Source organism: Mchenga conophoros, linkage group LG15 (assembly GCF_057382185.1).
Source record: "Mchenga conophoros isolate Kocher_MC1m ecotype Shallow Benthic linkage group LG15, M_conophoros_male_GT1.1, whole genome shotgun sequence".
Taxonomy (NCBI): domain Eukaryota; kingdom Metazoa; phylum Chordata; class Actinopteri; order Cichliformes; family Cichlidae; genus Mchenga; species Mchenga conophoros.
The window spans coordinates 41,650,906-41,678,828 of NC_140540.1; the positions used below are offsets into that span (position 1 = coordinate 41,650,906).

The following is a 27,923-nucleotide window of genomic DNA, read 5'->3' on the forward strand; positions in this document are numbered from 1 at the left end:
GCCATCTTACAATGCTGTGATTGCAGCCAGCCCCCAACTCTCTGTGAACGCCACTCATGGCCACTGATCAATGATCATGACAGTTCAATGATAATGAAACTGACCTCACAACCCACTGTTAGTCAGTGGTGCTACTTTCAGTCATTATGTGAATGTACTGACTGTAAGTTTGTGGAAACCTGAAGGATGAGAAGGCGACGTCCAGATGAACAGAATCAACCTTCTGGTTCATCTGCTTGTAGTTTTGTCTTGCAGTGAACGTTTGTTATTTGATTTGCTAAAGACAAAAACATTGTAACAACATGAAACTGCTGCTGACTACAGCTTTCATGTAACACCGTGCACCGCACAGCAACAATGTGTCAAAATCATTTTAGAAAAATAAACCTCTTTGGCTATTTTGGCTACATTTGCATATTTGAGGTAAACAGCGACCGTTTCAGACCCATTATCAAACTTTTAGGACGTAGACAGAGCCAATTATCTCTGCTGCTCCTCGAACATAAGCCATGACATCAGTGTTTTTGTTGACACAGTGTCAGAAGTGTGGTGAATGATATTACACTGTAAAGCATTGTTTTTATTGGACTGCTTGGTACAATCTGATTGCAAATAGGTGCAGACACAACAGACCCAGCATACAGATGCAGTAATGAGCTCACCTTTTGCCTCTTCTTTCTGAGCTTTCGTTGCTGGGCAGAGGACCCCGACACAAAGAGGGTTTGGCAATACTCTCAGCTCCATGACAACATCACACAGTGCGTGGCGCAGTGCCCCCTGCAGTTTGTCACTCAGCTGTAAGGGGCTAATGTTGCCTTGCTCCCAGATGTCGAAGCGGACATACAGCTGTGGTTCTGTTAGAAGCAAAACAGACAAATAAGTGAAAAAAGGGAAAAAAGCAATAAAAAGGAACATTTTGTTGACTCACACCACAACACACACATCCCACAGAGCCAGAAAGATATCTGACATCAATCTGTGATATTTTGTTGAGCATAACATCTCATGGATGGATGGACGGACGGATGGATGGGTGGATGGATGGGTGCATGGATGGATGGGTGGGTGGGTGGATGGATGGGTGCATGGATGGATGGATGGATGGATGGATGGGTGGGTGGGTGCATGGATGGATGGGTGCATGGATGGATGGATGGATGGATGGATGGGTGGGTGCATGGATGGATGGGTGCATGGATGGATGGATGGGTGGGTGGGTGCATGGATGGGTGGGTGGACGGACGGACGGACGGATGGATGGATGGGTGGGTGGACGGACGGACGGACGGATGGATGGATGGATGGATGCATGGATGGATGGATGGATGGATGGGTGGGTGGATGGGTGCATGGATACATGGATGGACGGACGGATGGATGGGTGGGTGCATGGATGGGTGGGTGCATGGATGGATGGATGGATGGGTGGGTGGGTGCATGGATGGACGGGTGCATGGATGGATGGACGGACGGACGGACGGATGGGTGGGTGGGTGGGTGCATGGATGGATGGATGGATGGATGGGTGGACGGACGGACGGACGGATGGATGGATGGATGGATGGACGGACGGACGGACGGACGGATGCATGGATGGATGGACGGACGGACGGACGGATGGGTGGGTGGGTGGGTGCATGGATGGATGGATGGATGGGTGGGTGGGTGCATGGATGGACGGGTGCATGGATGCATGGATGGACGGACGGACGGACGGACGGATGGGTGGGTGGGTGGGTGCATGGATGCATGGATGGATGGACGGGTGCATGGATGGATGGATGGATGGATGGGTGGGTGGGTGCATGGATGGACGGACGGGTGGATGGGTGGGTGGGTGCATGGATGGACGGGTGCATGGATGGACGGGTGCATGGACGGACGGACGGATGGATGGATGGGTGGCAAAATGAAACTGAGATATCATTATTTTCCCTTTAAGGGCCACAGCCTCATGGCAGCATTTAATGCTGTCATCAGCGGACGTTGTGTTACAAGTATGTAAAACAACTGATAATGAGGCTGCTCTTAATGCCTGTGCTGTGTGTCCTTTAGCTTAACCCCTGTATCAAAGGTGTCTGTATCCACTGTGATATCACCCACTGGTTTGCAAAGCCTAAGACTGAGCCCTTTCATTGGCTTGGCCTCATGTCACCCATGCATGAAAAGCACAGGGCAGGTCTGACTGTGACACTGAGGGATCATCAACCACAGGACAGGCCCGCCATAAAGCATACTTTTCTTTCTAAAGGTTAATCAGGTCCAATATATTTAATATAAACATTTTTAATAGATCCTAAAATAATCAGAAAGTATTTACTGAGGTCATCGAGTTAGCCAGCAATAAGGTTGTTTTCCTATTCATTTCTAATCATGTGCAGTCGGACTTTTTATCCCCCAGTTCTGCATTGGCTTCAACTGTAGCTGAAGCCAATGCAGAACTGGCTTCAGTAAAATTCAGTAGCTGTAGGATGTAAATGGTGAATGGACCGGTTCTTATACGGCACTCTCTACTCTATTGAAGCCCTCAAAGCACTCTATACATCATTCACCCATTCACATTCATTTATTCAAGCACTGTCCGTCTAACATTCACACACATTCATACTCTGATATCAAAGAGCATTTTGGGATTCTTGTTAGTAAACTGTAAATTTATTACATCCAGGGATCGAACCATCAACCTTTCAATGAGCGGATGAGCTGCTCTGCTGCAGAGAAGTCATAACAACAAACATCTTTGTTGTTAAGTGACATCAAATGTTACGGCCAATGAAAAGGAAGCACTGCAGACACCAGCTGTCCCATCGTTCATGCTTTTTGATATGTGATCACCTGTGATGTGGACAAACATCCAAAACTATGAGTTTTCCTCCAGCACACAGTTTCAGGGTCTCATAATGATACCAAAATAACAAAAGAAAACCTTTTTAGTCACTATCCAGGGCCCTATTTCAGGAAGCCGGTTTAGTGCAAACTCTGAGTAAGTAAACCCTGAGTTAACGAAAACTCTGGTTTTTCGGTTTCACAAAGCGAGTTCAGCTGAAGCCTGAGTGAGTCACTATGACGACACACTCCGTGAAGCTAACCTGCCCCCTAGCAGGTTTACTTCAACTAACCCTGACTTTCTCCGCCTCTTTGTCGGAAACCTGACTGTAGGAAGTGTCAGACATGGCGTGCTCCTTCCTTGAAGAGCCAGTAGATGTTGAAGCCCAAATTCTCCGCAGAGCTCTCCGCCGGGAGAGAGTGATTAGAGCGCGTTCGGACATTTTATCATTTCCTGATGATTTCCTGTGTGAACGTTACCGTTTTTCAGCACAATCTATAATTTATTTGAATAACATCCTCAGGCCTAATATTGCTCATGTGACACATCGCGGACATTCTCTCAGTTCTGTACATATTATTTGTATTGCACTTCGGTTTTTTGCAAACGGGAGCTTTCTGTTTTTACTGTCTTAAGTAACCAATAGTGTGTTTGTGCCCAAAGCTAACTAGATACATTTTAGTGTCTTAACCTAAACAAGTAGTCTCAACCAATCCAAACTGAAAAGAAAATGAATCATATAATTTGTATTTACTCACAGTACTGGTTATTTTCACAGGGCAGCAGTGAGGTGCAGTTTGCAGGTAGGACAAAATACCAGTTGCTGTTCTTTTAATGTAAGCTTATGCTTCCCAGGCAGTGGCTGTAACGGTCGACTGAGCTTTGTCACCTAAGTAAGGGGCAGTGAGAGGAGAGGTGAGCTTGTGCTTCGCTTTTAAAGCTGCAGTAGAAACTTTGTCACTGAAAAATGGAAGAAAATGGGAACAAGGTGTATTGCACTTCAGTTTTTTGCAAACGGGAGCTTTCTGTATAATATTGGTGACGCTGAGCACGTTTCCAAGGCTACCGTCTGTCGGGCAGTCAGGAATGTTACAGTTGCACTGAAGCGTCTCCTGTACTCGTTTGTGGTGTTCCCCGGTCATGGACCCACAAGATTTATCAAAGAGGGATGCCACAAAATTGCAGGTATCAGGATGACCAAAACTTAATTCATGATGTGGTGATACTTGAACTACTACTTAAATTTTACATTTATTCTCACGGTTCCCAGGCGTGATTGGCTGTATAGATGGCACTCACATTCCAATCATTGCTCCTTCAGTAAATGAAGGAGACTATGTGAACAGGAAGTCTTTCCACAGCATTAATGTACAGGTACATAGTTCCCTGTAGCATTTCAAACTAACAAATCATTTCATTATAGTAATGGATGCTAATTTGTGTTCTCTGCACTGTGAAGATCATATGTGATGCTGCCAACATTATCACAAATGTGGAAGCCAACTGCTCAGCCTCTGTGAGTGGTGGTGGTGGTGGTGGACCCCCACCTGTTTTTCGGGCCTCCGCTTTTTTTCTGTTGGCTATAACGGGTCACATTTGAGCATACAGAGTAAGCAAATATGTACTTGTAATGTGCTCAGATAATTTCAATAAGTGCTTACAGAGGGGAAATTAATGTAGCCTCTAACTGCAATTGATTTACATGGGACAAACAGACCAAGCACTATGGCTCATAATACAATTACACCTTACCTGTTTGGACTATATTTTTATATTTCATTTTTACTTGCTGCCAGGAACGTTTGGGGCCTGTTGGGTTGCACCTGCGCTCACATCACATCACAAAATAAAATGTATGAAATAAAAAATAAAATAAAATATAATAAAATAACGTGTTAAATGGGTGGAAATCCCTCGATCAATGTTTAAATTAACACTCACGCATTGACTCTGTCGGCTATGTTTTGCCATGCATGCTCCCTTTCTTTTGTAGCTGAGGCTGTGTTACTTTTTTTCCGCAAAATTTGCATGTTATCGCCCACCCCCGTGACATCACGCTCCAAAGCCCTATACTGCCATCAGAATTTCGGCCTCAAGCGCTGTGAAATACATTGACCGCGCCTTCTTTCCCTCCGTCTCCATGGTGACTCGCTTAATCTGTGCTCCACTAATCAGGGCTTTATGTATCCTCGTGCGTGCGCTTAACTTGGGGTTAAAGCAACTTCACGTTGATTGAACTAATTGTTATCAGCCTTTCTGAAACCGAATATTCCGAGTTGGACAGTTCGGGGTTACTCAACCCTGAGTATCGTTTTTCACTCTGAGTTTTCTAAACCGGCTTCCTGAAATAGGGCCCAGATATCTAAATACTTCATTTACATGCACAAGCTACTTATATGGAGAGACTTCAGTTTGAAATGGTAACACCTGCATCTCATGCATGAGGTGTTTACTGGAGTGACAAAACTGTAAAGCCTGTTTAGATGTTTTGCGTAGACACCAAGCCCCTCGTCTCTCAGTAATTTCCACGAGGCTTCTGTCATTTTAAATCTTAGGGGTTCCTACACAGAAAGGGTTGCTCCTTATAATCCAGGTAGAGATAAAAGTACCAACACTTAAGCTTTCAGAAGTAATCAGCACACGTTTCTTAGAGATGTGGTCTTAATATCAGGTCAGCTGTGGCACCATGTCGGACTCAGATAAGCGCCATTAATCATCTGCACCATGGTGTCATTTCTCTCACAAGGATCATGATTAAACTGTCTGTGATATATCGATGTTAAAAACAGCTCATGGTAGCGCACAGTTTAAATTACATTGCATTAACGATTAGCTAACACATCCCTCTCTGTCACTTCTACACATCTATTCAACCTAATTGCAGAAGGTGATGAAGAATAAAAAGCACCTGCTCAGAGGCACGATGGCCCGTTATGTTCAGATGCTTGTTAGGGACACATCATATGAACTCTGTGGCCTCTGTTCACTGCTTCACACACACTTCATATTTCAGCAGAATTCACTGAACATGTCATGAAACTATATAGAAACCATGTAATGTGAAGGTTATACTACACAGTTAAACCTACAGCACTGACGATGACTATTTTTAATGCCTAAAACAGCTTGGTTATTATTTCCCCCATATTTCACCAATCCCAGCAGCAGAGTGTGACTAACACTTTATATAACAACAAGCCCCAAATATGAGATTTCGTTTTGATTTATGGCCGTGTGCTGCAGTGTCACACTGACAAATTTAGCTTCCGTAAGTGGCTCCGTAATAGACTCGTATTCATTAACCGGCAGATTTACTTGTTCCGATTTAGGGGCATTTCATATTTGGACACTAAATTTAACGGCTGGACTGTTAACCCCAGCACAGTTTGATGTTTATGTTTGCAATTAATCCATTTTAAAATGAGTGGCGTTTACATGCCTCCTGGGACGTGCTGTAACCTTGTTGCATAAACAAATCCAGCAGTGAAACGATTCTCCAGAGGGTGAAGAATAATGTGAAAACCAATGAGCCCAGTCTCTGCTGGAAACATTAGTTTGGCATTGTAAAAGTGGGCTGCACTGATTTTCACATGCTAAATTCAAGTCGTGCTTAATCTACGCAGACTATGAAAACATCTGGAGACCAGGTCATTACCTCAGTTTGGGCTTGGACATCTGGATCTCAGTGATACCTAATATTAAAATATGCTCTGGAGCAGATGAAGAGAAAGATCACCCAGAGCCACATCTTCTGTCTCAAGCTGCATCAACATAAACTCAGCACACCTTTAAGAGAGTTGTGCATTGCTACAAACCTCTCATCACCTCCTTTAATAATGTCAGACTGAAAGAGGCTCTAGTCTACATCCTGCACATCAAAGTGGCTCCCTGTCAATATCAAGCTTCACCTGAGATGCAAATTTGTTTACAGTCTGCAGCTCTGATTGGCTGCTGGGTTTTCAATAAAATATCAGCAAAGCTCAGATAACACAGACGCTTATTGAACTGCAGAAATACAAAGGCCTGTGATCTCGAGTCACTGTGTGTGGACAGCTTCTGCAAAGACACAGTTCAGGTTCACCAGAAAGGCAGCTTCACAATATGGAGATTTTTAGAACTGCAGCAAATGAAAAATAAAAGTGCAGCTATGACAGTGACAGCTGCATCAGCTGTTTACAGGCTGCATCAGCTGTTTACGGGCTGCATCAGCTGTTTACAGGCTGCATCAGCTGTTTACAGGCTGCAAATCTGCAGCTTGTGAGTCGTCACGTACATGCGCGGCTGCAGGTTACATTCAACAGATACTTTACATCACTGAAAGTTTCAAAAAGGAGCAAAGTAACTGAATATTTATACATTTCTTTTCCCTCTCTCCTCGGGGCATTTCACTCGGTGGTCAATTTAAGCTTTTATAGGAGCAATAAAATTCATTTCTGAGGAACACAAGCAGGCATTTTTTCATTTTCATTGTAAATCAGTTCGTCTTCCTCAGAGGCCAAACCAGCACTGTTGTGTTGATGAATTCTTGTTTCCAGCATCTCTTCAATAAAGCTTATTTATGGACCCACCGAGCACCAAACGCCACTCACAGCCGTTTCCTGCTGCACGAATCTTGTCGACCTGTCATCAACATTGCTGCTAATATTTTTATTAAAATGGCAAATTCTTTCCTTCTGATAAACACGTGTTTCCTTTGTTCTGCTGTGACTAAAATATCGATACAACATTTACAAATGACTGCGATTTCTTTTTGATTACCTGAGCCGCTAATGATGGACTCCACTTTGACGACAGCAGTCAGCTCATTAAAGCGATCCGGGTGCAGGGGGACGGAGCAGTTCTCGGACTTCTGCAGGGCGGCACCGCCCTGAGCTGGAACTTGAAGGGGCCGACCGTGGGCATCGACAAAGGAGAGGGCGATGCAGGCGATACCTGAAAGAGCAGGGAACGTGTTCAAACGACCAACTTCAAATCACCAAAGTCTGGGTCGCTCATTAGTTTTCAATTCATAGTCTCCTCATTTCATGTTTATTTGAAATTTCCCAGCAACTTTGAGGTTTTCAGGCCTTGTTATTGATCATCTCATACTTCCTGACGCATCACAGCTCTGCACAAGCTTCATCAGAAGTATAGCTGCCACCACATGTCTGAGGATGTTATATACTAGTTATCAAAGAAAGCTCCTGAGCTAACACATAGCTACATAACCACCACGTATGTACACTTTATAATTTCAATAAAGTACTGGGAGTGAGCTGAACCCATACAAGCTGACACTCCCTGAGAAATACTGTGAAGCTTAAGGAAGGATGAGTGAGGGCATCCGCGGCTGCGTTCTTTCTACCACGGTGTTTAGTAAATGAAAACTTACGCAATCACATGTAGCAGTAATTATTCCAAGGCAGTAAGAAGAAACCAAACTCACGTGTTGTTAGATCAAGCAGGTTATTCAAGTATTGGCCCGTTTTTGTCTGTGAGCGTGTTTCCGTGTTAGTGGCCTATGTTGGGTCAACACGAGGGTCAAAGTCAACAAAGACGACAACAAAGCTCACGCTACTAAACTAAGACGGCAACAACTGAAACCCTCGCGCAGCAGTACAGGTACCAGCCGAGCCGTCACTGCGAATCTCCAACTAAGCTCCTTTAAACTGCAAGCTACTCTGCAGCCCTACCTCCACCCTCCACCTCCGCCTTATTTAATATCATGTCTGCTGCCACCTGTGCCCGCTCTGTTCTGTACTGGGAGATACTGGACCCTGCTCAGAGAAATAGGAAAGTCCCCATGGGCGAGATGACTCTTATTTTTTAAACAATTTAAATTGCTAATTTTACTGCTTATCAAAGTGAATCTGCATCTCATATTTGACTATTCATTGCAATGTGCATGCAGCCGAGCATGCTGCATTAGCCAGTTACTGATATAAGCTTCCTGTAACTGGCTCTTCATGATGGTGAGCGAACGATCAAGCTGGGAAATGAGGCCTGTGTGTCTAATGGGCAGCCACAGAGTGACTTCAGGCTCCATTCTCAGGGCACATGGCCGTCCTCTGCACAGTCTATCAACACTGACACTGGTTGGTGAGCTTGACACAACAAATAAAAACGAAATCATAAAATGCTCCCCAGGACGAGACAAAAGTAAAATCCCATAAACCCATATTTCCTTCACAGCAGAACACAGAAAACATTTACATATTTACACTGAATTTGTTTTCTTCTGATTTAACAGCAGAAGTTCACCAGTGTGCAAAAAAACTGCAAAACACTGTGCAACAAATTTAGAATAATGTTTTTCAAAAGAATAAAAATGGGCCGTATCATGCAATAATGAAGCTCAATGTGAACACGAGGCAGAAAAATGATCCAAAAGACAGACTGAGGCCAAGTGGAAAAATGCTGTGAGGTCAAACAAATCCAAATTTGAAATTCTTTATGCGCAACATGCACACTGGATCCTCTGGCCTGCAGAGGAGAAAGACCACTGGGCGTGTTTTCAGCGCTCAGATGAAAGCCTGCTGCTGGTGCTACGGGAGTGCATCAGTGCCCAGGGATCAGGCGCCATTAAAGGGCACAGTTAGAGACCGTGTTTAGAGCAGCGTACGCTGCCTTACATATGACACTTCTTCAGGGAAGGACTTGCACATTTCAACATAATAATGTTAAACCCCACATTGCATCTATTATATAGTAGCATAGCTTCATAATACAAAAGTCTGAACTGGCCCGCAGTGAAATTAAGTGAAAGGGACGACAGAAACACAGGACTGTCGAGCATCTAGAATCCTCCATCAGACATTCCTCCCACAAAAATCCAGCAACCAGCGTCCTCAGACATTTACGGGAACTATACATGTGTTTAACTAAAGCGGTCCTGACTGACTAACAGTTCTATAAAAGCTGGGAAGCTTAATGAGCATGACCCTGTTACAACTTTTTCATTTCTCAACATTTTAAAATGGTTTTTTTGTTCTGTTGTGGAAAAAAATGGTTTATGAAATTTGCAAATCGTTTCATTTCTGTTTACATTTTACACAGTGTCATACTTAAAGTGTATGTTCTTATATTTCAGGTCCATTTCATTGTGGTTGTGTTGAACTCTTACTAATGTCCGTAAGCAGAAGAGACCCTGGGAACACCGCATTTCATGCACCCTGCAAGTCCATGCCAAATCTTAAGCCAACTAAAAGATGGATGCAGCTAACAATAATAATAATAACAACAACAACGATGTATATGCTGATGGAAGCCTAACAAAGGCCGAACACAGTGTTAGGGCACTACAAAGAAAATAAATAAAAGGCCACGAGCAGCAGCAGCAGCGCAGGCTTCAGTCGACACAACCAGCAGGAGTGAAACGGGCAGGTACCTTTAAACTGAGAAGGTGGGAAGAGATGCTGAACCAGCTCCAACATGGTACCTGGGTCAACATTAAAAAGACCCAGAGAACAGAGAGTATTAGGGATGCAAAACCAATAACATTTTATTTTTATCCAATTTAACACCAGGAAACTCCAAGAGGGGGTGGCAGTTGTTGGGCACCACACTAGTAAAGCCGACCCACTGGCGGGATTTTGCTTGCAGTAATATTTGCAAGCAAAACATGATTAGCCAGCTAGCTGCAACTTCACTGTCTGCTGATGTTTCGGTGATAAACTCATTTATACATAGCCAGATCAGATCAGATCTCAGTATCTGGCTTCATGAGACAGTTTTCTGTGTTTGTAGGCACACTAGCATTAGCCAACATTAGCTTAAAGAAAGAGGGTTGTGAGTCAGATTTGATCCACCAAACCAAAACAGCCTGCCATGTTGTTTAATGCCCAACCCAGCAGCCAGCTGTCTAACCATAGCTTGCTTATGTCATTACCAATAAAACTCGTTGCTTTGTTGTGTTTGTGTGTTGGAGTTTGTGCTGGTTACTGCATTTCTAAGCTACTATTAACTATCGTTGCTTAGTCCTGATGCTGGGAGCAAAACAGTCTCCTGGGTGCTTAAAAAGAGGGGAGCTACATGTTTTTAGGTTCATGGAGATGCTTCTCATCCAAGAGGCTTCTGCAGTTCTAAAACTGTTACCAAGCCACAGGTATAGATCCCGTGGTGGGGCTGACCCCTTGTACGGGGGCCGGATGTTCGTACACCTACTGTTAATAATATACACATGAGCCACGGTGTGATAGAAGGTGAGCATCACTGGGGCCAAAGTGTGAAGACATCGCCCCATTTCCACCCTCATGTGAGCTGTCGAGGTCAACTCAGGCCAGGAGTGAGCGTGGGGTTTAAAGAGGATCTGGAGGCTGCATTGTAGGTGCCTCATAGCTGACAGTTGAACTGAATAAGCCTCTTGGATGAGAGGCAGAAGCTTTTCACAAACCTACTGAAGTCCAGCTGCCGTCTATTTAAGCATTTAAGAGGACTGAGAACCGACAAAGACACGAGCAAAGGAGAGGCACTCAGACACTCGGGAGTGGGAATTGTGTGGATTTGAGAAAATCCAAGAGCTTCTCTCGGAGGCAACCAACAGAGTCATTTGTGGGTATAGTTTAGTTTTTAAAGTATTGACACAAGCACCTGTTTAAACTGCAGTTTAAATATATATATAAGTTTTATCTAATGTATGTTTAAAGCCCTGCTGAGTGTGACCTCTCACAGACATTTGAACTTTAACTTCATTTACATTTCATTACAGGTAAACTCAGTGTGTTGAACACATATGAAAAAGCATAAAAAGCTGTGCAGTTGACAGCTCCGTGTCAGCTGAGCCCTACACGCCTTACTAGATACATACAGTGCTTCATCTGATACTTTTAGGGAGCAGTGGCAGGTTGGATGTTACTGATGATGTTTGGCAAGAGTGCATTAAGAATACATATTGTAGTTCTATAAATGCTAGACATAGTCTGAGCCAATTTAAGGTATTTTTTTCTCCCACTAAAGTGGAAAAAATATACAAGAACATTTCAGCCCTCTGTCTTAAGTGTTCAAGTGGTCGAGGAACTTTACCTCACCGTTTCTTTCAATGCCAAAAACTAACTTTTTTGGAATCATCTGTTTGATTTTCTGACCAAAGCCTTTGGCAGGGAGGTCCCATGTTCCCCTTTGCAGCATTGTTCGGGGTGTCTGACCCGGGATGGGCAAGGGACAAGACAGAGACGCAGGTTGTGTCAATGACCACACTTGCGGCAAGAAAGCTGGAAGTCTGATAAACCTCCTACCTTCGAAATGTGGTTGAGAGAATTTGGAAATGTACTCCACCTGGAGAAAATCAGGTTTACCTTGTCTAACCGAGAGAGAGTGTTTTATAAGATTTGGCAACCAGTCATTAGCCTGATGGATAAATTTAAGTGAAATGTGCTCTGTCTTAACATTTATGTGTGCTGCATTACCACCTCGTTGACTTGCCGTCCACCTTCTATTGTGTTCTTTTGAAGGTGATTGTTGTATACGGCTCAATTATAAAATCAATAAAAATATATTGAAAAAAGAAGAAGCTGTGCAGGCTTTCACTGCACTGAGAGGTGAAATAAAACAAAGCAACAGCACCTGTGAAGTCTAAGCCTGTGTGAAGAAAAAGGTTTTCAGTTTGTTTGTAACTGAGCAGGTTAGCAGGCAGCTTGTTTCCAAGAACAGGACTCAGCACACGAGTTTTACTGCTGCGTCAAATCTACGCCGTAAATTACACCCCAACCAAAACCCTACTTAACCCTACGCTGCACCCTCCCACGTAACCTGACGTGCACTTCCTGAGAAATGTAACCACAAATCGGTCGATGCAAACCAAAATGACCTGACTGGAAGTTAGAAAAAGGTCTTTATAAATAATAAAGTATCATCACTATTAAGCATAAGAATCTATTTAGAGTCTTAATGGGTCTATAACATGTAATAAACCGTTGTGTGATATCTGATGCCACATTTGCATATTATTAACAGCTAGTGTGTGTTAATAAGCGCTTTATAAGGATGTTATCTATTAACAAGTGTTGATAAGGCCCGTGACATTTAAGTGCAAATAAAATCTGAAGCTACAACAGAAGCTGTTACCTCACAGCTAGTTTGGAAGCCGATCCTAATTTAGTCAGCTGGGATTCAGACGATAAACGACTGAGCAGCAAAGAGTCATCAGAGAACATTTCATTAATTAGCAGTCAGGCAACACAGGTGAGAGTCAGGGTATCTCTCACTTTGCAACTTTTCGAGCTGTCTGACACTCGGGAGTTATTTCACACAGTGAGTGGGGGCTTGGATATCATCATATAACTTGAGGACCTCGTTCCACAGCTGCTAAGACTAATGAGATTCAGTCAGAGCTTTCCTGCATAGCAATTAAAAAGTAGTTAGACGGCAAGTGGAGCGAATGTAGGAGCGAGGGACAAACTCTTCACATCAGCCTTGATGTTTAGATTCGACAGGCGCGCAGAGGTCAGTTTGAAAGAGACTCGAGGAGGCCATCTCCAGAGCTCTCGCTGCTCTGCAGCTGGAAGCAGCGCTGTGTCTGTTCACTGGAAAGTTACTTGGTACCAAAACAAAACAAATAAATCTTGGCTTTTTTATTTTTAAAGAAGCTGATATGCCAGGAGAAGTTGTTGCTGATCTTGGTTTGATACTGATCCAATATTTGGTGCAAAACTCTACAAAACCAAAAAACCACACCTGATGTAAATTTGGCCACTTTCCCCTTCCAGGCCGTCTCCTTGGCCACCTCTTCATTTGATGTGCTTTTGCTTTTTAATACTTGCAACCAAAGGTCTGATTATATACAATATCTTTGTTATTGGTTAATACAGGAAGTGTACTTTGGGCGGCACAATGATTCTACAAATGAAAATGAAGCAGTGTAATTAACAGCCAAACGTTGAGTTGTATTGACAATGGCAGGGAACGTGTCACAGAAACAGTAATTATACATAAGCGCTTCAATTCAGTAAACTCATCATTTACATTGATAATTAGCTGCCCTTTGGTTGGAGAGTTATACATTCGCTTTCTCGCAGTGAACTAGCTAACCTTTCAGTTACAAAGCAGCAGCACTCCCCTTTAACTGGCTTCAAATGCCAGTAGATGACATTAGCATATTGATAAACAAGAAAGTATTGCAATGTGAAATGGAACTGATCAGTTCTGCAGGAGAAAGCATGACAGCAAAGTGGAAAAACTTTGCAGAACTTCAGCTCGATTTGAATGAAGGAGCACAGCTAAATGAGGCACCGTTGACATGAAGCAAACCAATTTCTACACAAGTGTGAAATTACATTCATGAGTGCATAAAGCACACTGTACAAGCTGCTAGCTCAAGGTTTGTGCAGCTCACAACAATCCACATAACGAGCAGGACAGCTGAGAAGCTTTCCTGCAACAGGCAGGTCACCGCTGGTTAAAGAGCAAGTTAGGCTCCCAGCTTAATGCACGTGCACGCACACACACACACACACAGACACACACAAACACAAGTTTCAGGTGCATGTTAAGGAGGGGGAAAAGAGAGCCGCCTCAGGAAAACAAATGTGCTGATTCTCATCACAGAAATTAAGTGTGTGCAGCAAAGGGAGGACGAGTGTGATGGTCTCTGTTATGCCAGACAGGGACAGGGAAATGTCTCCTGAATTTAATGTGGGAGTTATAAGTAGGACAAAAAACAGAGAATGTCAGCGAATTTGACGATATCACACTGACTCCACATCTGCAGCTTAACAAAGGAAACGGAGCCAAGAGCTGGTTACAGCAAAGTTTCCAAGTCATTATTTGTTCACAGTAAACAAGGAGAACTTGTCAGTGCTGTAAAGCAGTTTATGAAAATGGATCCGTGTTTAAACAGGCCATTTTCTGCTTCCGCTCACATATATGTGGTCACGGCAGTGGATGCCCACTTAAGGCCTAAGGTTTCGAATAATGAGGACAGAGGACTGAAAGGTCACCCTGTGAGCCGAAGCTCAGGCTTCACATTGTTCTCAACACTTTTTAGTTTCATACTGCTTTTTCTACTCTGAGCGTCCACAAGTGCAAACATGCAACGTGCAGGCATCTGAGGTAGGAAGCTGTGTACACGCCCACCTGCAGTTCAAAGCTTCTTGTTTTGAGGGACAGCCAATCAGAAGAAAAGGTGGCCTGCACCTTCAGTTAGACACAAAACCTTTTTTACTTCAGTGGACGAAACCAACTCTAACCTTAGTGTCACAGGTTCCACCAAACCCCGTACGAGGACAGAGACGTGTCACGTAATGCCAAAGGTGACGCACTGCACTGAAGATCTGCTTAAAAACTGAGAAACGTATCAGCCCACAGCTGGGTTCAGCTTTCAGCTGGGAGAAGCTACGTGTCTGAACACTAATGGGGCCATAATGTTGTCTGATCAGAGAATAAAGGTTTTTAAACCTTATTTTGAGGCAAGGCTGCAACATTTCTTGTCTCTGTGACAAATGAAACTGAGTCTATGCTTCTCCTCTTTTTTGTTCAGGCGCTCAGTCTCACATCACCTGACATCCTTTTGGTGTTGCCGAGATGGCTGCCAGGTGCTGAGACTTAGTCCTGGCTACCAGGAATGAACATCAGCAGTGCTCAGTAAGTATACAGACTCCAGGTACTTACAGGTTTCCAGCAGGTGCAACCAGCACCACAGCAGCAATAACCTACATGTAGACTCCTGCATCACTATCAGAGAGACAGGCTGTGGCAAACAGCCTCAATAAGAGACACCGCCGGCTCTGGTCATGTGTCAAAGCTGGATTTTCCTGAACACAGTAGTGCAGCCCACCTGGATAAGGTTAGGCTATCGGTATTCACAGGTGACAGGTTTGAGGTTACTGTGCTGTTGACTGTCTTTGTAGGATTACCTTCCCCTCAAACACAGAGTAACTGAGGCCTGGTGGCACTGACGTGCTGGGCTGGGAGAATGTGATTACCTTTGCCTCCCGTCCCCTGGCCTCCGGGCTTATTGTAGAGGTAGATATCACCGTCAGCCGTGTCACTGCTCAAATGAAAGTAGTGCTGCAGACAGAACAGGAGAGCAAATCAGTCCCTGGAAGCTCAAACCACACAAGTCAGCATTTATTTCATACACCACAATGAGACTTGTCAAAATGATTTTAGTGTCTGCCTCAGTTGTGCAGAGCCTCCCATATCTAGGATTTATTCATTTTTAATCCCGATCACTTTAAACAGTGCTGTTTGTAGTGCACTCGCATGTCGGCCTGTCATCTATCAATGCAGGCAGGCCTTCCTCAGTTTGCAGGGAGCACGGACCTATTTTTTACAAGTCAACAAATCTTTCAAAGTATTCGGAGGACACAAAAAAGTCTGTTTACTCAGGTGTTTAATCAAGCAGCAGTAGTTTCTTGGATTATGTTAAACTGTCAGAAACGATCTCATGGTGAGTGATTAGAGAGCTGCTGAATGAGTAACCACACAATCTGCTGACTTTTCTCTTTTCTTAAGAACAAAACAAATCCTGTAAATTAAACACACAGTGTGGAGATAAGACCTGAACAGGTACACACTACAGGAAGCTGGGTTACACCGATCAGATGCTCAGGTAACCAGTAACAGTGCCTGCTTCTTATTCTTACTGGGAGGCAGCTGGTGTCCTGCAGTGGACCAGTGGACACTTGTTTATCGCTCGTGTATCTTTATGTGTTGTGAGCCTGTTTAGCTGCTTCCTTGGACACGTGTCTCTTATGAAATACATTTTTGATCTCAGTGGGATTTACCAGTAAAATAAAGGCTAATCTATTCAAACAGAACGATCTTAGTAGACATGCTAGGACATATTTACATTACCCTTTTATTTATTTTATCAAAGCGGGTTTCTTTCACTAGAATGTCTGGTGGTCCCTTTCTATTCTTCATGTCTGTGGTTCACGTCACAGCCTCCTCGAGGCCCACAGGGATAAACTGCAGAGCTTTTCAGGCAACTTCCAGAATTTCAAACCTGACTTTAGTTCCTGACAGTTTCTTCAAGTTTTCTGTGTTGCCTCCAAATTCCTGTGAACTGTCTTTAACCTGCACATCCACAGCAATGTGTTGGGGTCCCTTTTAATTATCTGAGAACTAACACTGTTTGCTGTGGGAGGTAACTGGACTAATGGCCCATACAAGAGCATTCAAGTAGTTTATTCATCTGTAACTTGATACCAAATATTAACATAATAATCTATTTTACACACAGTCTATAATTATTAGTAAAGAAAACACTGTAATAAGTCCCAATGTTCAATAAGCCTAAAGAACCAATAAACAGAGATACAAACAAGCAGACCGAGTGAACGATAAAGTAACAACAAGCTTTCTGATCCGACTGCTTTTTTCACGCCATCAGACTTTATTGTAACAATGTCACAGTGTTGCCTGAACTCAGCCTTTCATTTGGGGTGTAAACAGTTATTGAAAGTGACAGAACTGCCAAGAGCCAGAACTACAAAGACGATCACTTGCACAGCCGACACTTTGACGTGTCAGAGGACTCGCGTTTTAATGAAGGCTCAACTCCACTTAAAGGGTGTTCTGTTTTTGTGCATACTGGTGCACCGTCACAGCTCACATAGAAATGTAATGACAGGCAGCCATCATTAAAGGTCTTTTGTAATTACTCTCCACCACAGGCTGGCGTTTTATCACAGAGTGTCACTGTGGTTGAAAACCTTTGGAAACAAACGAGATTTCTTTCTGCTCACCTGACTAACACCATGCTGATTCCAGGTATTATTAAAGATTTAAAGACTAATATTAAACTGAACGCATGAGGGGAAATGTTAGGTTGTACCTTGAAGTGATGTGCTGTGTTCATGTCCGTGTACTTGGGCACGTGCAGGAAGATGAGGAGGTTCTGTTTGAGGTAGTGAGCCACAGCGGACAGCCAGGGCAGACAGTACTGGGGGAGGCTGAAGGTCATCACCTCAGTGGCTGGAGATCCTGACGGCTGGATGAACTGACCAGACAACATTTGGTGAAGGCTTTTATCTGAAGCAATTTTCAGTAGTCTGAGTGCAAACAAGTGCTTTCTGCATTCCCCAGGGTGGATACAACCCAGACGCAGGACACAGTTTACTCATTTCACTGTACAAGTCGCTGCACACAGAACTACAGAAGAACACCACACACACAGAAACACAAAAGCAACGTTCCCCTAAAAAGTGAAAATCATAATGTACCTCCACATCAGCTGGCGTCAGCTTGCAGTTCCTGACAAGCATGACAGTGATGATGTCCAAGGTGGTTTCATCCAGGCGCTTACGCAGCACCTTCACCAGCTCGTCTGTGATCTCTGGACCTGAACAAACGGTGATAAAAGAGCCCTGTGTCACCCTCACCTCTTCTGCCAGTGCATTAGAAACGGGACGGAAAGTTAGCGATTAAAGTCTTCAGAGGATCGAGTGCATGAGGCAAACTGCTCCCCTGTGACAAAGTCAAATAATCCAAAGGTTCTGCCTACAAAGGGACCGTCCAAGTGGTTTAAGACTGTCCTTGTTTGTGAAGTTCAGAAACTTTCAAGCTGTGCGAGATGTTTAGAAAGTCTCCAGCTATGTGATATTGATCTCTAATAACATGCCAACGTCACGTCTATAGCCCGATGTTTTTGTGTTCACCATCCTGTGATGGAAGCACATGACTGCACCACCCTGCAGACACTGGTTCTGCCACAGGATGGTTTTCTCACTAATATTGTATGAACCTAGAAACCCAGTATAAAGTAAGGATACAGCACCTTGCTTGGATCTGGCTGTATAGAAACAAATGAGAAAAGAAAGAAGAAATCGAAAACAAGGGGAAAAAATATCAGTCTTTGCTTAAAGATGCTAAGATGGGCCCGTTGCTGATGTGAGTGAGACGCCTTGGATCGATGGGGAGTGGACTGCCTGTGGTGCCAAGGGCAAAACCAAAGTATGGGGAAGCAGCTTTCACATATAATGCAGCATAAAAAACATGATAGTTTCAGGAACGTCTCGAAAACGAATTTTCAAATCCAGACGGAAACATTTTTATTCTTGTTTGCTTCTGCTGAGCATTTCAAGGGAACCTCGTCTTTGTTTCTCAAAGACATATTTATACTTTCCAAGGTGAATGTTGATATTGAACATGGCCTTGGTTTCAAATAACAAGGTCAGGTTATCCACAATCAATCCCTGTGGTTGCTCTAAACACAGAGGCATTTTTTCTACTTTCGGCTCTGTATGATGTCACAGAGAGGGGACATTCCTAATATAGTCATCTCTGGCGCACAGCTTAAACATACGTTAACCTCAATATTGGAAACTATTACCATGATACTACTGTGGCACTCTATATAAGAAAAAACATGTAAAGGAGTAATGTTGGGTCTGCTTTAATAAAGCAGCTCTTCTGCTGACAAAAGAAAACTAATCACACAAACACATGGAGGAGACTTTAATACAGCCATCCAGTGATACTGCAGAATAAAGATCATTTCAGACTATGATGAGTGGAAGAAGCAGAGGAGGATTTTAATGAGTTATGCTTTGAGAAACCATGAAGTGAGGCCAGCGTGTCTGCCTGAGACAGATTCCCAGTGCAACAGCCCCATCAACATGTCCGCAGGAGGAACAGCACCGGGCAGCAGAAACTCTTCACACCCAAACGTCTCGACTTTCTATTTTTAACATGAGTTAGCTGAAGGAAGACGTGTTTAAAGCACACACACAGTGGGATTATTCAGTGTGATGAAACTAAGGTGCACACAGTAGTTGGGTTTGTGTTGTGTGCAGGGCTGAAAAACATTTCTCTCTAAATTGAGTCCAATTTGGGAGTCACACCCCTCGACTACAGAACCCTTGTTCCCCAAAAGATGTGTAAACAAGGTAGGTGACAACTGCCTTCTCTGTCAGCGCCCCAAGTCACACTCAGTGAGAGAAGAGGAGCAGTGAAGGGTGTTAGCAAAACTGTCTGCAGGTTTCCACCCCTCACCACTGTGTGTGCAGCGGAGCAGCATCAGCCACCGGCTTGTTGCACTGAGGGGCGCCACACAGTGCAACAAGCCTTCATTTATGTTTCCTGGTAAATGGACCTGAGCACTCAAAGCCCTTCATAATGCTAGGCAGCACTAAAAAGCCTCCTCAGAAACTGAGAACTGCTTTGTGCAAAATCTGCGCCTGACAATGGTCACAGATAACAGCGCATTACATCTTAGGCTGCAGGAAACATGAACATCTATAAAAAACATTTGACCCAACTATCCTTAAGAAATCAAAGTTCATATGTGGAAATGTTGCCACATGTATGTCACAGCCCGTTATTAACACCAGGATAACCTAACTAACTGCTGCAGGTTAAGTTGTTGCTGCATTGCTGCCATTAATTGAAACAATGCATCAATGCAGTCACCATGTTTTTCAGTAGCTTACTAATGCATGGACATCTACGGAGTTTGAGGGCTCTACACCACTCAAAACACTAGAAGCTGCCCTCCAGCAGACATGCCATTCACAAGATTGGCAGAACCCTCAAAGTCACTAAGATCTGAACACCAATGGCATCAATTTGAAGCTCCTACGTTGCCTCGTTCCCAGTTATTCACAAACTTAGATGTTCATGCTGCTGACCCCCCCCCACCCCCACCCCCCACAGTGGGGTGACAACAATATCCCATCAGCCTTTTATGGCTGAGGTACGGAAGAGGATTAGGGCCACTGGAAACAATAATAATCTGAGATTAAAGTCAGAATTCTGACTTCAGGAAAAGGAGGAAAAAAAAAGACGTGCCCACTTTTTTTTTCCAGTGGCCCTAATCCTCTTCCGTACTGAGGGGTAAAAATATGAATTTTCAAGTTATATTTATGACCAATGTTCCCACTAAGCTGCGCACGTGCGCAATTGTGCACTGCTGGCTCGGTCTCTGCGCACAGAAAATCTGCATTGCGCACAAAAAAAAACAAACAAAAAAACCAAATCTAACCTGAATTGAAATTAAAATGAAAACTTTAACGATTTAGTTCTGCAGTGTGAGTCAGTGACTGGCTGCTCCCGTATGGGATCAGAACGATGCCACCTTATCCCAAAGTCCAGCCAATGATGCGATTCACATTCGTATATACGCAGCTAATCAACGTCGCTGACAGGCTGTGACAGCGTCCTTATGTGCCGGTGTTTTAGCAAAGCAGCTGATGTGGAGTGAAGCCACGTTAATGACAACGTGTCCAACCATTGGAGACGTGAGCAGGACAGACGAACAACTGACGGACAAAGTGTGGACTTTATACCAGTTTTTAAATTGTGTTGATCGGCCGCGTAAAACCAGAGTTATGATAAAATATCTGCAATGTTTGTTTTTCTTCCTGAATACTGTCGTTGTTTATATTTACTGCAGGAAGAAACTGTAAAAACGGCGTTTTATAAGGAAAACGCTCGAAAGCCTGTGAGCAAAAACAAAAACACCCCCAGCCTTTCCTATTGGTGGAAAAATTACCATGTGGACCAATCAAAAAACGATATGGCAACATGGCCTTTAGTTGTTTAGGGAGGGGGAAGTTTTAGGAGTGACTGCGTGTTTGAGATGTGAGAGATTTGAGACGTTTAGCACAAATCTTGTGTAGTCAGTGTGTAGTCAGTGTGTAGTCAGTGTGTAGTCAGTGTGTAGTCAGTGTGTAGTGAGAGTGTAGTCAGTGTGTAGTCAGTGTGTAGTGAGAGTGTAGTCAGTGTGTAGTTAGAGTGTAGTCAGTGTGTAGTCAGTGTGTAGTGAGAGTGTAGTCAGTGTGTAGTGAGAGTGTAGTCAGTGTGTAGTCAGTGTGTAGTGAGAGTGTAGTCAGTGTGTAGTCAGTGTGTAGTCAGTGTGTAGTCAGAGTGTAGTGAGAGTGTAGTCAGTGTGTAGTGAGAGTGTAGTCAGTGTGTAGTCAGTGTGTAGTGAGAGTGTAGTCAGTGTGTAGTCAGTGTGTAGTGAGAGTGTAGTCAGTGTGTAGTCAGTGTGTAGTCAGTGTGTAGTCAGTGTGTAGTGAGAGTGTAGTCAGTGTGTAGTCAGTGTGTAGTCAGTGTGTAGTCAGTGTGTAGTGAGAGTGTAGTCAGTGTGTAGTCAGTGTGTAGTGAGAGTGTAGTCAGTGTGTAGTTAGAGTGTAGTCAGTGTGTAGTCAGTGTGTAGTGAGAGTGTAGTCAGTGTGTAGTGAGAGTGTAGTCAGTGTGTAGTCAGTGTGTAGTGAGAGTGTAGTCAGTGTGTAGTCAGTGTGTAGTCAGTGTGTAGTCAGAGTGTAGTGAGAGTGTAGTCAGTGTGTAGTGAGAGTGTAGTCAGTGTGTAGTCAGTGTGTAGTGAGAGTGTAGTCAGTGTGTAGTGAGAGTGTAGTCAGTGTGTAGTGAGAGTGTAGTGAGAGTGTAGTCAGTGTGTAGTCAGTGTGTAGTCAGTGTGTAGTGAGAGTGTAGTGAGAGTGTAGTCAGTGTGTAGTGAGAGTGTAGTCAGTGTGTAGTCAGTGTGTAGTCAGTGTGTAGTCAGTGTGTAGTGAGAGTGTAGTCAGTGTGTAGTGAGAGTGTAGTCAGTGTGTAGTCAGTGTGTAGTGAGAGTGTAGTCAGTGTGTAGTGAGAGTGTAGTCAGTGTGTAGTCAGTGTGTAGTGAGAGTGTAGTCAGTGTGTAGTCAGTGTGTAGTGAGAGTGTAGTCAGTGTGTAGTCAGTGTGTAGTCAGTGTGTAGTGAGTGTGTAGTGAGAGTGTAGTGAGAGTGTAGTCAGTGTGTAGTCAGTGTGTAGTCAGTGTGTAGTGAGAGTGTAGTCAGTGTGTAGTTAGTGTGTAGTGAGAGTGTAGTCAGTGTGTAGTGAGAGTGTAGTCAGTGTGTAGTCAGTGTGTAGTGAGAGTGTAGTCAGTGTGTAGTTAGTGTGTAGTGAGAGTGTAGTCAGTGTGTAGTCAGTGTGTAGTCAGTGTGTAGTGAGAGTGTAGTCAGTGTGTAGTGAGAGTGTAGTCAGTGTGTAGTCAGTGTGTAGTGAGAGTGTAGTCAGTGTGTAGTCAGTGTGTAGTCAGTGTGTAGTGAGAGTGTAGTCAGTGTGTAGTCAGTGTGTAGTCAGTGTGTAGTGAGAGTGTAGTCAGTGTGTAGTGAGAGTGTAGTCAGTGTGTAGTGAGAGTGTAGTCAGTGTGTAGTCAGTGTGTAGTGAGAGTGTAGTCAGTGTGTAGTCAGTGTGTAGTCAGTGTGTAGTGAGAGTGTAGTCAGTGTGTAGTGAGAGTGTAGTCAGTGTGTAGTCAGTGTGTAGTCAGTGTGTAGTGAGAGTGTAGTGAGAGTGTAGTCAGTGTGTAGTCAGTGTGTAGTGAGAGTGTAGTCAGTGTGTAGTCAGTGTGTAGTTAGTGTGTAGTGAGAGTGTAGTCAGTGTGTAGTCAGTGTGTAGTCAGTGTGTAGTCAGTGTGTAGTGAGAGTGTAGTCAGTGTGTAGTCAGTGTGTAGTCAGTGTGTAGTGAGAGTGTAGTCAGTGTGTAGTCAGTGTGTAGTCAGTGTGTAGTGAGAGTGTAGTCAGTGTGTAGTCAGTGTGTAGTCAGTGTGTAGTGAGAGTGTAGTCAGTGTGTAGTCAGTGTGTAGTCAGTGTGTAGTGAGAGTGTAGTCAGTGTGTAGTGAGAGTGTAGTCAGTGTGTAGTCAGTGTGTAGTCAGTGTGTAGTGAGAGTGTAGTCAGTGTGTAGTCAGTGTGTAGTCAGTGTGTAGTGAGTGTGTAGTGAGAGTGTAGTCAGTGTGTAGTCAGTGTGTAGTTAGTGTGTAGTGAGAGTGTAGTCAGTGTGTAGTCAGTGTGTAGTCAGTGTGTAGTGAGAGTGTAGTCAGTGTGTAGTCAGTGTGTAGTTAGTGTGTAGTGAGAGTGTAGTCAGTGTGTAGTGAGTGTGTAGTCAGTGTGTAGTCAGTGTGTAGTGAGTGTGTAGTGAGAGTGTAGTCAGTGTGTAGTCAGTGTGTAGTCAGTGTGTAGTGAGAGTGTAGTCAGTGTGTAGTCAGTGTGTAGTTAGTGTGTAGTGAGAGTGTAGTCAGTGTGTAGTCAGTGTGTAGTCAGTGTGTAGTCAGTGTGTAGTGAGAGTGTAGTCAGTGTGTAGTCAGTGTGTAGTGAGAGTGTAGTCAGTGTGTAGTCAGTGTGTAGTCAGTGTGTAGTGAGAGTGTAGTCAGTGTGTAGTGAGAGTGTAGTCAGTGTGTAGTCAGTGTGTAGTCAGTGTGTAGTGAGAGTGTAGTCAGTGTGTAGTCAGTGTGTAGTCAGTGTGTAGTGAGTGTGTAGTGAGAGTGTAGTCAGTGTGTAGTCAGTGTGTAGTGAGTGTGTAGTCAGTGTGTAGTGAGAGTGTAGTCAGTGTGTAGTGAGTGTGTAGTTAGTGTGTAGTGAGAGTGTAGTCAGTGTGTAGTCAGTGTGTAGTGAGTGTGTAGTGAGAGTGTAGTCAGTGTGTAGTGAGTGTGTAGTGAGAGTGTAGTCAGTGTGTAGTGAGTGTGTAGTCAGTGTGTAGTGAGAGTGTAGTCAGTGTGTAGTGAGAGTGTAGTCAGTGTGTAGTGAGTGTGTAGTGAGAGTGTAGTCAGTGTGTAGTGAGTGTGTAGTGAGAGTGTAGTCAGTGTGTAGTGAGTGTGTAGTCAGTGTGTAGTCAGTGTGTAGTTAGTGTGTAGTCAGCGTGTAGTCAGCGTGTAGTGAGAGTGTAGTGAGTGTGTAGTCAGTGTGTAGTGTAGTCAGTGTGTAGTCAGTGTGTAGTGTAGTCAGTGTGTAGTGTAGTCAGTAGTTTTGTTGTGTAGTCAGTAGTTTTGTTGTGTGTCAGAACAATGAGGCGCCTGCTGAGTGTTACAGGTGTTACAGCAGTGACACATCTGCTGCTGTCAGGCCTGCAGGTATCAGGCTGTTGTTCTCCTTCATCTCATAGTGGACACAAATAATCTGTGTGGCATCAGATGTGATGCAGAACAGCTGATTGTTCTGTAAATAGTTTGAAATGTTTGTTTAAAAAAGCCTTGGCTGCATTTTTAGGTAAACAGCTGCAAAAACACTTGTTTGCATAACTCAGTTACTTTTTTGAAGAAGTAACTATATAATTAATTGCCCAACATTGGTCATTATTTACTGTATTTTACAGACAGAGTTACAGACTCTCTCCCAGACCACAGACTCACAATACAAGTCAGAGCTTTATAAATATATAAAAAGTTAAAGTTATTTTTCCTTCCAATAGTGTTAACATGCTGCACAGGTCATCAACAAGATCTTCTTTAAATTTCATTGTAAGTGGGCTGAAGCAGTTAATTAAAAGTAGTCTAACATAAACGCTGTAATTTGATTATTTTAATAACCATGTAACTTGGATGCTGGCGTGACCACAGTGCTCACGTCTGCTGTTGCTCACAGTGGTCCAAGTGTCGGCTCAGGGAGTTTGTGTGTTCGCTCAGACACGTGAAACATTAGAGGGAACATTGTTTATGACACAGGGTATGTGGTGTACCCTTATGTTATCTTATGTTTACAACATAGTTGCATAAAATATATATATTTAGAAATACCATTACAAATGCATCCTTACGTTCTGCTTAAAGATGAGGAGGTTCGAGCTGAACCCACATGACAAAGAGTCCTTTGGGCCTTTTGGCAAGATACTAAACCCCAAATTGCTCCTGATGCAACCATCAGAGTGTGATGGGTGTGTGCACGCATCAGGTAAAAAGCACCTAAAGTGGACAAAATAAAGCACCGAGTGTTTGTGTGTGTGTGTCTTGTTGTAAGGAAGTGCTTTCAGTTCTCAGCAAAGACGAAAAGTATAGAAAAGAGAAAATAGAAATACCGTCCGTTTACCATTTCACGAGTCTGGATGCAGCATCTGTGTCTATAGTGTGAGAAGCAGCGATCTGCAGGTCAGGCTTTAAGTCACCAATTTGTAATTTAATTGGTGTAAAAGCTGAATTGGCTTTGACATCAGCTGCTTTGATTCTGTGGTTTGCTTTTCCCCTCATACTTTTCAAGTAATGGTTATTTAAATATTGTCCCACTAAAACCAGTGCAGGAGTTGTGTTCACCATCAGGAGGTGATTGTGTTTCAGTGCTTTAGTCTTTAAGACAAACATGAAGATGAGCAGATTAAGCTGCTGCCTTTTAATGACATTATTCTACAGGAGGTGATATTGTGCTGGGCTTGCTTCTTCACAAATATTAAAATGAAATGTTTGACAATGAACCACAAAGGCTGCAGCAAAGGACACTATTACTACTGCAGGCAGCCTTTGAACCATATGCATTCTCCATCACATGGATGATTTCTGCTTTTTTTATGCATTAAAAACCTTCGGTGAAAACTACTTTAGATTTGCATCGAGCATATTCTCTGTCCGGTGGACATCTGATCATTTTAGTCCAATCTAGCACATGAGCGCTTTTATTTCTCACCTGGAAAATATGAAAATCTCAGCTACTCATAGTGACATCACTCCCAAATTGGCTTCATTATCGTGGCCAAATCAGAAAATCAAAGAAAAACAGAATTTGTTTGGCTTGCTAGCGAGGTAGAGCAATTTGTACATTACGATCAATACAGCACAATACTTTTCCTTCCTATAAAACAGCACATTAGTGGATAGAGCCTGTGATGTGAAGAACTGTACAGATTAAAAGTTTCACAGTTTTACTGATGTTTACGTTCATTGCCGCCTTTTTACTTTATTAACTCGTGTTGGTGGAGCTGCTCCAACTTCCTGAGCTGAGAGGGCGTTTCCGCCTGGGAAAATAATTCTGACTTCATTTGGAACGCACTATTACAACTTGGAAATGATTCTCAAGCCCTGATGTTTCCCAGTTCTCACCTGCACTTCCCACTCCATGCACCAGCAGCAGGATGTGCTTATCTACTTGTCCAACTGGCCGAGAGCCCTCCAAAGAAGACCTGGAGCCCTGAAAGACACATCAAAGATTTGGCAACAGTACTCTGATTTCAAACCTCAATGCAGATTACACCGGTATCCTTTAATTTGTGTGTGACAGAGCATCTCTGTGGGAGGTATATGTACATGGACTTGGCATCAAATGTGCTCATGCCTCCTGCCAATGTACCAAAACCCTCCCCCGTGCTTAATCTGGTAAACAGTGTGCATGTTCATATTATGATAGACATCTGTTTGCTCTCTCTGCTTGTGCTGACAAATATTCAGTCCTTCATACTTCGCTTCACGTTGTCCTTTCTGCCCGTTCCATGGGCACAGGATCCTCTGGAAATATGCTGAGAGGAAGATGAGATTTACTTCTGCTGCTTAATGTAAGTGCTTTCCAAAACTGTCCATCAGCCGTTCCGTGAGTGAATCTGAGGGAACGCAGCTGAAAGCGTCTTGCTTTCCTGCCTTATCGACTGCACCCAGTGACTGACAGGCTCGGGTATAATCTCCCTTTCAGAACATCAGATAAGGTGCACAGAACCACCGGACCTGGAATTACAGTCACTGAACTAAAACTTGCCTGAATTCTCTGACCTTTGACTACAGGAAACTTCCAGAAGACTTAAAATCCCTGTTTTATTAATCCAATTAAGCAGCAAACCTTCATGTGCACACTGTGGTTTATTATCGGGAGGAAGTCCTTGAAGCATTTCACAGAAGAGTGGGAAATTAAAGGAAGATACTGGTCTCCACCAGTGCTACCCTTCAGCCTCCCAGTAGATACAACTATGGTATCAATTTCAAAAGCCTATCTCACCTTCTTCTCAACTGCATTTTGATGAAGCTCGAACCCTGACCACTGAGATTCAAACTCATCCGAGATTTTCAGTAGATGCACCTATGGTCCAGCTTTAGTGGTCTGACAAGTGAAACTTTTACTCTAAGAGCAGATCTTAGTCCGAGAGTAGACTTAATCCATGTCTGGGAAACTAAGCCTGTGGCCCTCAGAGAGAACAAATTCCAGCGAGATCATCTTAATCATCACCAACCAACAGAAACACATGATAAAATGACACGTTGATAAGATTAAAGGAATAGTGCTGCAGATAAACTGTGAAAAATGGGATTCAAATCAAGCTGAACAGTCTCATACGTTTGATCCGTCCCAGCCTTCCCTGCCTGGCACATACTCTGCCTCTCTCCTTCTGCAGCTCAGGTTCATGCCTGTGGGCAGGTTTGGCACACCTGTGCTTTACCACCTCATCACCCTGCAGTATTTAAGGACCAGCTCATACACCGACTCTGCCAGAACGTTACAGTCGTCAAAGCAATT

At 43.6% G+C, this 27,923-nt stretch overlaps 1 protein-coding gene across 14 annotated transcripts in view; it reads right to left on the reverse strand.

Moving 5' to 3' along the window:
* The window catches only part of szt2 (SZT2 subunit of KICSTOR complex), a 108,290-nt gene that overhangs the window by 43,652 nt on the left and 36,715 nt on the right, over positions 1 to 27,923 (reverse strand). For 13 of the 14 annotated variants that reach the window (XM_085246166.1, XM_085246162.1, XM_085246160.1 and 10 more), the window contains 6 exons: positions 26,525 to 26,612; positions 17,968 to 18,086; positions 17,580 to 17,744; positions 15,724 to 15,808; positions 7,586 to 7,759; positions 663 to 854 (listed from right to left, as the gene is read on the reverse strand). In XM_085246166.1, the coding sequence (XP_085102292.1) occupies positions 663 to 854; positions 7,586 to 7,759; positions 15,724 to 15,808; positions 17,580 to 17,744; positions 17,968 to 18,086; positions 26,525 to 26,612 (823 nt within the window). Of the gene's footprint in view, positions 1 to 662; positions 855 to 7,585; positions 7,760 to 10,193; positions 10,245 to 15,723; positions 15,809 to 17,579; positions 17,745 to 17,967; positions 18,087 to 26,524; positions 26,613 to 27,923 lie in introns of all 14 variants that reach the window. The other variant, XM_085246169.1, reaches the window with a different exon arrangement.